The sequence below is a fragment of the Platalea leucorodia genome, assembly GCF_965183815.1.
Source record: "Platalea leucorodia genome assembly, contig: HAP1_HAP1_SCAFFOLD_750, whole genome shotgun sequence".
Classification (NCBI taxonomy): Eukaryota; Metazoa; Chordata; class Aves; order Pelecaniformes; family Threskiornithidae; genus Platalea; species Platalea leucorodia.
The window spans coordinates 1-10,544 of NW_028120902.1; the positions used below are offsets into that span (position 1 = coordinate 1).

Consider the following 10,544-nt stretch of genomic DNA (forward strand, 5'->3'; position numbering starts at 1 on the left):
CCCCCGTCCCCCCCTGTCCCCCCCGTGTCCCCCCCCTGTCCCCCTGTCCCCCCTGTGTCCCCTGTCCCCCCCCGTCCCCCCCGTATCCCCCTGTCCCCCCCCTGTCCCCCCGTGTCCCCCCATGTCCCCCTGTCCCCCCCCGTGTCCCCTGTCCCCCCCCATGTCCCCCCTGTCCCCCCCGTGTCCCCCCCCATCCCCCCGTGTCCCCTGTCCCCCCCCCGTGTCCCCCCCCTGTCCCCCACCGTCCCCCCCCGTCCCCCCGTGTCCCCCCCCGTGTCCCCGTGTCCCCCCGTGTCCCCTGTCCCCCTGTCCCCCCCCGTCCCCCCCCCGTCCCCCCCTGTCCCCCCGTCCCCCCCTGCCCCCCCGTGCCCCCCCGCCCCAGGTACGTGTTCGAGAACGTGGGGCTCAAGCGCATCCTCACCATCAACAAGTGCTCGCTGGCCGACGACGCCGCCTACGAGTGCCGCGTCAACGAGGAGAAGTGCTTCACCGAGGTCTTCGTCAAGGGTGAGCGGGGCCCCGCCGCCCCTCCCCCCCCCGCCCCTCCCCCCCCCGCCGCTGACCCCCCCCTCCCCCCCCCAGAGCCCCCCGTCACCATCTGCAAGGGGCTGGACGACCAGCAGGTCATCGTGGGCGACCGGGTGGTGCTGGAGGCCGAGGTCTCCGAGGAAGGAGCCCAAGTCATGTGGTACGGCGGGCGTGGCCGTGGGTCTGTCCGTCGGTCTGCCCCGGTGGCCGTCGGTCTGCCCCGGTGGCCGTGGGTCTGTCCGTCTGTCTGCCCCGGTGGCCGTCGGTCTGCCCCGGTGGCCGTGGGTCTGTCCATCTGTCTGCCCCGGTGGCCGTCGGTCTGCCCCGGTGGCCGTGGGTCTGCCCCGGTGGCCATCTGTCTGCCCCGGTGGCCATGGGTCTGCCCCGGTGGCCGTGGGTCTGCCCTGGTGGCCGTGGGTCTGTCCCGGTGGCCGTCTGTCTGCCCCGGTGGCCGTCTGTCTGCCCCGGTGGCCGTGGGTCTGTCCCGGTGGCCGTCTGTCTGCCCCGGTGGCCGTCTGTCTGCCCCGGTGGCCGTGGGTCTGCCCTGGTGGCCGTCTGTCTGCCCCGGTGGCCATCTGTCTGCCCCGGTGGCCGTGGGTCTGTCCCGGTGGCCATCTGTCTCTCCTGGTGGCCATCTGTCTGCCCCGGTGGCCGTGGGGTCTGTCCCGGTGGCCGTCTGTCTGCCCCGGTGGCCGTGGGTCTGTCCTGGTGGCCATCTGTCTGCCCCGGTGGCCGTGGGTCTGTCCCGGTGGCCGTTCTGTCTGCCCCGGTGGCCGTGGGTCTGTCCTGGTGGCCATCTGTCTGTCCCGGTGGCCGTGGGTCTGCCCCGGTGGCCGTCTGGCCCCGCCGTTGGGTGTCTGTCGCTGCTGTTGCGTGCCCATCGCTGCCGTGGGGTGTCCATGGGCTCTGTCACGCGTCCGTGTCCACCCCGTGTCCGTCACCACCCCGTGTCCGTCACCACCCCGTGTCCATCCCATGTCCATCCCCACCCTGTGTCCATCCCGTGTCCGTCACCACCCCGTGTCCATCCCCACCACCCCGTGTCCATCCCTGCCACCCCGTGTCCATCCCATGTCCATCCCCACCACCCCGTGTCCATCCCTGCCATCCTGTGTCCATCCCGTGTCCATCCCATGTCCATCCCCACCACCCCGTGTCCATCCCGTGTCCATCCCGTGTCCATCCCCACCACCCCGTGTCCATCCCTGCCACCCCGTGTCCATCCCGTGTCCATCCCATGTCCATCCCCACCACCCCGTGTCCATCCCTGCCATCCTGTGTCCATCCCGTGTCCATCCCATGTCCATCCCCACCACCCCGTGTCCATCCCCGCCATCCCATCCCCACCCCGTGTCCATCCCCGCCATCCCATGTCCACCCCCGCCATCCCATGTCCATCCCGTGTCCATCCCCACCATCTCATGTCCAACCCGTGTCCACCCCCACCACCCCGTGTCCATCCCCCACCCCGTGTCCACCCCCACCACCCCCATGTCCACCCCGTGTCCATCCCCCGACCCCCATGTCCACCCCCACCACCCCTGTGTCCACCCCGTGTCCATCCCCCGACCCCATGTCCACCCCCACCACCCCGTGTCCATCCCCACCCCCATGTCCACCCCCACCACCCCGTGTCCACCCCGTGTCCACGCCGCGTCCCGTCCCCGTGCCAGCGCCGCGCGTCGCTGGCAGGATGAAGGACGGGGTGGAGCTCACCCGGGAGGAGACCTTCAAGTACCGCTTCAAGAAGGACGGCAAGAAGCACTACCTCATCATCAACGAGGCCACCAAGGAGGACACGGGACGCTACAAGATCATGACCAACGGGGGCGAGAGCGAGGCCGACATCATCGTGGAAGGTTGGTGTCCCCCTGGGGGGGTTCCTCGGGGTCCTGGGGGGGTCCCATGGGTGCTGAGTGGTCTCCAGGCAGTCTAGGAGATGTTTGGGGGGTGTTTGAGAGACGCTTTGGAGTCCCAGATGCTGGAGGGGTCCATGGGTGGTGTCCAGGAGGTCCCCAAGGTGCCCGGGGGTCCATGGGTGGTGTCCAGGAGGTCCCCAAGGTGCCTGGGGGTCCATGGGTGATGTCCAGGAGGTCCCCAGGGTGCCCGGGGGTCCATGGGTGATGTCCAGGAGGTCCCCAAGGTGCCCGGGGGTCCATGGGTGATGTCCAGGAGGTCCCCAGGGTGCCCGGGGGTCCATGGGTGATGTCCAGGAGGTCCCCAAGGTGCCCGGGGGTCCATGGGTGGTGTCCAGGAGGTCCCCAGGGTGCCCGGGGGTCCATGGGTGATGTCCAGGAGGTCCCCAAGGTGCCTGGGGTCCATGGGTGGTGTCCAGGAGGTCCCCAGGGTGCCCGGGGGTCCATGGGTGGTGTCCAGGAGGTCCCCAGGGTGCCCGGGGGTCCATGGGTGGTGTCCAGGAGGTCCCCAGGGTGCCCGGGGGTCCATGGGTGGTGTCCAGGAGGTCCCCAAGGTGCCCGGGGGTCCATGGGTGATGTCCAGGAGGTCCCCAGGGTGCCCGGGGGTCCATGGGTGGTGTCCAGGAGGTCCCCAGGGTGCCTGGGGGTCCATGGGTGATGTCCAGGAGGTCCCCAAGGTGCCCGGGGGTCCATGGGTGGTGTCCAGGAGGTCCCCAGGGTGCCCGGGGGTCCATGGGTGGTGTCCAGGAGGTCCCCAAGGTGCCCGGGGGTCCATGGGTGGTGTCCAGGAGGTCCCCAGGGTGCCCGGGGGTCCATGGGTGGTGTCCAGGAGGTCCCCAGGGTGCCCGGGGGTCCATGGGTGGTGTCCAGGAGGTCCCCAGGGTGCCCGGGGGTCCATGGGTGGAGTCCAGGAGGTCCCCAGGGTGCCCGGGGGTCCATGGGTGGTGTCCAGGAGGTCCCCAGGGTGCCCGGGGGTCCATGGGTGATGTCCAGGAGGTCCCCAGGGTGCCTGGGGGTCCATGGGTGATGTCCAGGAGGTCCCCAGGGTGCCCGGGGGTCCATGGGTGATGTCCAGGAGGTCCCCAGGGTGCCCGGGGGTCCATGGGTGATGTCCAGGAGGTCCCCAAGGTGCCTGGGGGTCCATGGGTGGTGTCCAGGAGGTCCCCAGGGTGCCCGGGGGTCCATGGGTGCTGTCCAGGAGGTCTGAGGGTGCCTGGGGGTCCATGGGTGATGTCCAGGAGGTCTGAGGGTGCCTGGGGGTCCATGGGTGGTGTCCAGGAGGTCCCCAGGGTGCCTTCGGGTCCATCGGTGATGTCCAGGAGGTCCCCAGGGTGCCCGGGGGTCCATGGGTGATGTCCAGGAGGTCCCCAAGGTGCCCGGGGGTCCATGGGTGGTGTCCAGGAGGTCCCCAAGGTGCCCGGGGGTCCATGGGTGATGTCCAGGAGGTCCCCAAGGTGCCCGGGGGTCCATGGGTGGTGTCCAGGAGGTCCCCAGGGTGCCTGGGGTTCCATGGGTGATGTCCAGGAGGTCCCCAAGGTGCCCGGGGGTCCATGGGTGATGTCCAGGAGGTCCCCAAGGTGCCCGGGGGTCCATGGGTGGTGTCCAGGAGGTCCCCAGGGTGCCCGGGGTTCCATGGGTGGTGTCCAGGAGGTCCCCAAGGTGCCCGGGGGTCCATGGGTGATGTCCAGGAGGTCCCCAGGGTGCCCGGGGGTCCATGGGTGGTGTCCAGGAGGTCCCCAGGGTGCCCGGGGGTCCATGGGTGGTGTCCAGGAGGTCCCCAAGGTGCCCGGGGGTCCATGGGTGATGTCCAGGAGGTCCCAGGGCTTCCCAGGGGATTTCTGGTGGGATCTCGAGGGGTTCCCAGGGATGCGGGGGGTAGCGGAGCCTCGGGGGGGTCCCCCAACGCTGCCTCCCCCCGCAGAGAAGCAGCTGGAGGTGCTGCAGGACATGGCGGACCTGACGGTGCAGGCCTCGGAGCAGGCCGTCTTCAAGTGCGAGGTGTCGGACGAGAAGGTGACGGGGCGCTGGTACAAGAACGGGGTGGAGGTGCACCCCAGCAAGCGCATCCACATCACCCACAGCGGCAGGTGGGCGCGCGGGGACCCCCGCAACGGGGAGGCACCCGTGGTGGCCTCGGAGCCACCCAAGAGGAGCAGGGACGCCCCCATGGGGGGCTTGGGGGGGTTGGAGCCACCCATGGGGGGCTTGGAGCCACCCATGGGGGTCTTGGGGGTCTTGGAGGCACCCATGGGGGTCTCATGGGGGTTGGAGCCACCCATGGGGGTCTTGGAGCCACCCATGGGGGTCTCATGGGGTTTGGAGCCACCCATGGGGGTCTTGGGGGGTTGGAGCCACCCATGGGGGTCTTGGTGGGACTGGAGACTCCTATGGGGGTCCTGGAGGGGTTGGAGGCACCCATGGGGGTCTCAGGGGGGTTGGAGGCTCCCATGGGCATCTTGGGGGGTTTGGAGCCACCCATGGGGTTCTTGGAGCCACCCATGGGGGTCTTGGGGGGTTGGAGGCACCCATGGGGGTCTTGGAGGGGCTGAGGCGCCCATGGGGGTCTTGGAGGCACCCATGGGGGTCTTGGGGGGTTGGAGGCACCCATGGGGGTCTTGGAGGGGCTGAGGCGCCCATGGGGGTCTTGGAGGCACCCATGGGGGTCTTGGAGGCACCCATGGGGGTCTCAGGGAGCTTGGAGCCACCCATGGGGGTCTTGGTGGGACTGGACACTCCTATGGGTGTCTTGGAGGGGTTGGAGGCACCCATGGGGGTCTTGGAGGCACCCATGGGGTCTTGGGGGCTTAGAGCCACCCATGGGGGTCTCGGGGGGTTGAGGCACCCATGGGGGTCTTGGAGGCACCCATGGGGTCTTGGGGGCTTAGAGCCACCCATGGGGGTCTCGGGGGGTTGAGGCACCCATGGGGGTCTTGTGGGGGTTGGAGCCCCCCGTGGGGGTCTCAGGGGGGTTGGAGGCACCCATGGGGGTCTTGGAGGCACCCAAGAGGAGCAGGGACTCCCCCGTGGGGGTCTCGGGGGGTTGGAGCCCCCCGTGCCGTGGGGCGCCCCCCGACCGCCCCGCGCCCCCCCAGGATCCACAAGCTGGTGATCGATGACGTGCGCCCCGAGGACGAGGGCGATTACACCTTCATCCCCGACGGCTACGCCCTCTCCCTCTCCGCCAAGCTCAACTTCCTGGGTGGGGGGGCGACTTATGGGGCTGGGGGCTCAATTATGGGGCTGGGGGGCGCTTGGGGGGCTGGGGGCTCAATTATGGGGCTGGGGGCTCAATTATGGGGCTGGGGGGCGCTTGGGGGGCTGGGGGCTCAATTATGGGGCTGGGGGGCGCTTGGGGGGCTGGGGGGCTCAATTATGGGGCTGGGGGGCGCTTGGGGGGCTGGGGGGCTCAATTATGGGGCTGGGGGGCACTTGGGGGGCTGGGGGGCGCTTGGGGGGCTGGGGGGATCAATTATGGCGCTGGGGGCTCAATTATGGGGCTGGGGGGCGCTTGGGGGGCTGGGGGGATCAATTATGGGGCTGGGGGGTGCTTGGGGGGCTGGGGGCGACTTATGGGGCTGGGGGGCTCAATTATGGGGCTGGGGGTGACTTATGGGGCTGGGGGGGTCAATTATGGGGCTGGGGGGCACTTGGGGGGCTGAGGGGGCGCTTGGGGGGCTGGGGGGCACTTGGGGGACTGGGGGCTCAATTATGGGGCTGGGGGGCACTTGGGGGGCTGGGGGCTCAATTATGGGGCTGGGGGGCACTTGGGGGGCTGGGGGGCTCAATTATGGGGCTGGGGGGCACTTGTGGGGCTGTGGGGGTCAATTATGGGGCTGGAAGGCACTTGGGGGGCTGGGGGGTGCTTGGGCTGGGGGGCGCTTGGGGGGCTGGGGGGCACTTGGGGGTCTGGGGGGTCAATTACGGGGCTGGGGGGGGCACTTGGGGGGCCGGGGCCCACCCAGGCCCCTTGGGGACCCTTTGGGGGGGCTCAGGGTGACACTGGGGACCCCTGGGGGGGGGGCTCAGGGCCCATTTGCCCCCCCCCCCCCCCCCCCCCCCCCCATTAACCCCTTCCTCCCCGCAGAGATCAAGGTGGAGTACGTCCCCAAGCAAGGTGAGGCGGGGGCGGGGCGGGGGGGGCGGGGGGGCCGCGGGGGGGCCGCGGGGGGCGAGGTGCCAGCGCCGTGCCCCCCCAGAGCCCCCCAAGATCCACCTGGACTGCTCGGGGAAGGCGGCGGAGAACACCATCGTGGTGGTGGCCGGCAACAAGCTGCGCCTCGACGTCCCCATCTCGGGGGAGCCCGCGCCCACCGTCACCTGGATGAAGGGCGACGAGGTGACACGCGGGTCCCCCCGTCCCCCCCCGTCCCCCCTGTCCCCCCCGGGTCCCCTTGTCCCTATTTTGAGGGTCCCGTGTCCCCCCGGGTCCCCCCGTGTCCCTATTTTGGGGGTCCCATGTCCCCACGTGTCCCCATGTCCCCACTTTTGGGGGTCCCGTGTCTCCCCTGAGTCCCCTTGTCCCTATTTTGGGGGTTCCGTGTCCCCCCGTGTCCCCCCCATGTCCCCCTGTGTCCCCCCGTGTCCCCTTGTCCCTATTTTGGGGGTCCCGTGTCCCCCCATGTCCCCATGTCCCCACTTTTGGGGGTCCCATGTCTCCCCTGTGTCCCCTTGTCCCTATTTTGGGGGTCCCCTGTCCCCCCACGTCCCCCCGTGTCCCCACTTTTGGGGGTCCCGTGTCCCCCCCGTGTCCCCGCCTTGGGGGTCCCATGTCCCCCCATGTCCCCATGTCCCTTTTTTGGGGTCCCATGTCCCCCTGTGTCCCCTTGTCCCTATTTTGGGGGTCCCGTGTCCCCCCGTGTCCCCGCCCTGGGGGTCCCGTGTCCCATGACACCTCCCCATGTCCCCATGTCCCCGTACCCATCCCTGTGTCCCCCTGTTGTCCCCCCATGACACCTCCCCGTGTCCCCCCATGTCCCCGTGTCCCCACGTCCCCACGTCCCCATGTCTGTGTCCCCATCCCCATGTCCCCACGTCCCCGTGTCCCCATCCCCATGTCCCCATGTCCCTGTTCCCAGCCCCACGCCCCCACGGTGTCCCCGCGTCCCGTCCCCATGTCCCCACGGTGTCCCCACGCCCCCACGGTGTCCCCGTCCCCACGTCCCCACGGTGTCCCCGCGTCCCAGCCCCACGTCCCCACGGTGTCCCCAGCCCCACGTCCCCACGGTGTCCCCGCGTCCCGTCCCCATGTCCCCACGGTGTCCCCACGTCCCCACGGTGTCCCCGTCCCCACGTCCCCACGGTGTCCCCGCGTCCCAGCCCCACGTCCCCACGGTGTCCCCAGCCCCACGTCCCCACGGTGTCCCCGCGTCCCGTCCCCATGTCCCCACGGTGTCCCCACGCCCCCACGGTGTCCCCGTCCCCACGTCCCCACGGTGTCCCCGCGTCCCAGCCCCACGCCCCCACGGTGTCCCCAGCCCCACGTCCCCACGGTGTCCCCGCGTCCCGTCCCCATGTCCCCACGGTGTCCCCACGTCCCCACGGTGTCCCCGCGTCCCAGCCCCACGCCCCCACGGTGTCCCCGTCCCCACGGTGTCCCCACGGTGTCCCCACGGTGTCCCCGCGTCCCCGTCCCCGTGTCCCCACGGTGTCCCCACGGTGTCCCCACGGTGTCCCCTGTCCCCAGGTGTTCTCGGCGCGGGAGGGCCGTGCCCACCTGGAGGAGCAGAAGGAGCTGAGCAGCTTCGTCATCGAGAGCGCGGAGCGCGGGGACGAGGCGCGGTACACCATCCGCGTCACCAACCCCGCCGGCGAGGACACCGCCACCATCCTCATCAAGGTGGTCGGTACGGAGCGGCCGCGGGGCCGGGGACGAGGGGACCGGGGGCACGGGGGCACGGGGGCACCGTGGGGACGTGGGGCTGGGGATGGGGGGACCCAAGGACATGGGGACACGGGGACACGGGGACACTGTGGGGACGTGGGGACATGGGGACACGGGGACACGGGGACGTGGGGACGTGGGGATGTGGGGCTGGGGATGGGGGGACCCAAGGACATGGGGACACGGGGACACGGGGACACTGTGGGGACGTGGGGACACGGGGACACGGGGACGTGGGGACGTGGGGATGTGGGGCTGGGGATGGGGGGACCCAAGGACATGGGGACACGGGGACACGGGGACATGGGGACATGGGGCTGGGGACGAGGGGACCAAGGACACAGGGACAAGGGGACATGGGGCTGGGGACAAGGCAACCCAAGGACATGGGGACACGGGGACATGGGGACGTGGGGACACGGGGACATGGGGATGTGGGGCTGGGGACATGGGGACACAGGGATGAGGGGACCAAGGACACAGGGACATGAGGACATGGGGACGTGGGGCTGGGGACAAGGTGACCCAAGGACATGAGGACATGGGGACAAGGGGGCACGGGGATGTGGGGACATGGGGACGAGGGGACCCAAGGACATGGAGACACGGGGACATGGGGACATGGGGCTGGGGACGAGGGGACCAAGGACACAGGGACAAGGGGACATGGGGCTGGGGACAAGGCAACCCAAGGACATGGGGACACGGGGACATGGGGATGTGGGGACATGGGGACATGGGGATGTGGGGACACGGGGACGTGGGGATGTGGGGCTGGGGACATGGGGACACGGGGATGAGGGGACCAAGGACACAGGGACATGAGGACATGGGGACATGGGGCTGGGGACAAGGTGACCCAAGGACATGGGGACGTGGGGACGTGGGGACACGGGGACGAGGGGACCCAAGGACATGAGGACATGGGGACATGGGGCTGGGGACAAGGGGGCACGGGGATGTGGGGACATGGGGACGAGGGGACCCAAGGACATGGAGACACGGGGACATGGGGACATGGGGCTGGGGACATGGGGACAAGGGGACAAGGGGACAACGGGACCAAGGACACAGGGACATGAGGACATGGGGACATGGGGACATGGGGCTGGGGACAAGGGGACACGGGGACGTGGGGATGTGGGGACACGGGGACATGAGGACACAGGGGTGTGGGGCTGGGGACAAGGGGACACAGGGTGGCAGGGGACATGGGGACACAGGAGACACAGGGACACGAGGACGTGGGGACACGGGGACGTGGGGCTGGGGACGAGGGGGGACACGGGGGGATGTGGGGACACGGGGACGTGGGGGCGCGGGGCTGGGCTGGGCGGGGGGCCCGGCCTGGGGGTGCCGTGCGTCCCCACGCGTCCCCGTGTCCCCGTGTCCCCGCAGACGTGCCCGACCCCCCCGAGGCCGTGCGCGTCACCTCGGTGGGGGAGGACTGGGCCATGCTCACCTGGGAGCCCCCCAAGTACGACGGGGGGCAGCCCGTCATTGGTGAGCGCCTGCCTGCAGCCCTGCCTGCAGCCCTGCCTGCAGCCCTGCCTGCCCCCCCGCCTGCCCCCCTGCCTGCCCCCCTGCCTGCCCCCCTGCCTGCAGCCCTGCCTGCCCCCCTGCCTGCCCCCCTGCCTGCAGCCCTGCCTGCACCCCCTGCCTGCAGCCCTGCCTGCACCCCCTGCCTGCCCCCCTGCCTGCCCCCCTGCCTGCCCCCCTGCCTGCAGCCCTGCCTGCCCCCCTGCCTGCCCCCCTGCCTGCACCCCCTGCCTGCCCCCCCTGCCTGCCCCCCTGCCTGCAGCCCTGCCTGCCCCCCCTGCCTGCCCCCCTGCCTGCAGCCCTGCCTGCCCCCCCTGCCTGCCCCCCTGCCTGCCCCCCTGCCTGCCCCCCCTGCCTGCCCCCCTGCCTGCCGCCCTGCCTGCCCCCCTGCCTGCCCCCCTGCCTGCCCCCCTGCCTGCAGCCCTGCCTGCCCCCCCTGCCTGCCCCCCTGCCTGCAGCCCTGCCTGCACCCCCTGCCTGCAGCCCTGCCTGCACCCCCTGCCTGCCCCCCTGCCTGCCCCCCTGCCTGCCCCCCCTGCCTGCAGCCCTGCCTGCCCCCCTGCCTGCCCCCCTGCCTGCAGCCCTGCCTGCCCCCCTGCCTGCCCCCCCCGCCTGCCCCCCTGCCTGCCCCCCCGCCTGCCCCCCCTGCCTGCAGCCCTGCCTGCCCCCCCGCCTGCCCC

General features: G+C 71.2%; 1 protein-coding gene across 1 annotated transcript; it reads left to right on the forward strand.

Annotated features, from left to right (window-relative positions):
* Positions 1–377: 377 nt before the first annotated feature.
* On the forward strand, positions 378–9,828 carry LOC309604407 (myosin-binding protein C, fast-type-like; the record flags this gene model as incomplete). Its single annotated transcript, XM_082339351.1, has 9 exons — positions 378–507; positions 583–688; positions 2,221–2,387; positions 4,366–4,531; positions 5,537–5,643; positions 6,529–6,558; positions 6,641–6,780; positions 8,128–8,287; positions 9,724–9,828. Coding segments are annotated over 9 exons (1,111 nt in total), but the record flags the coding sequence as incomplete, so codon positions are not given.
* Between the last annotated feature and the right edge of the window lie 716 nt (positions 9,829–10,544).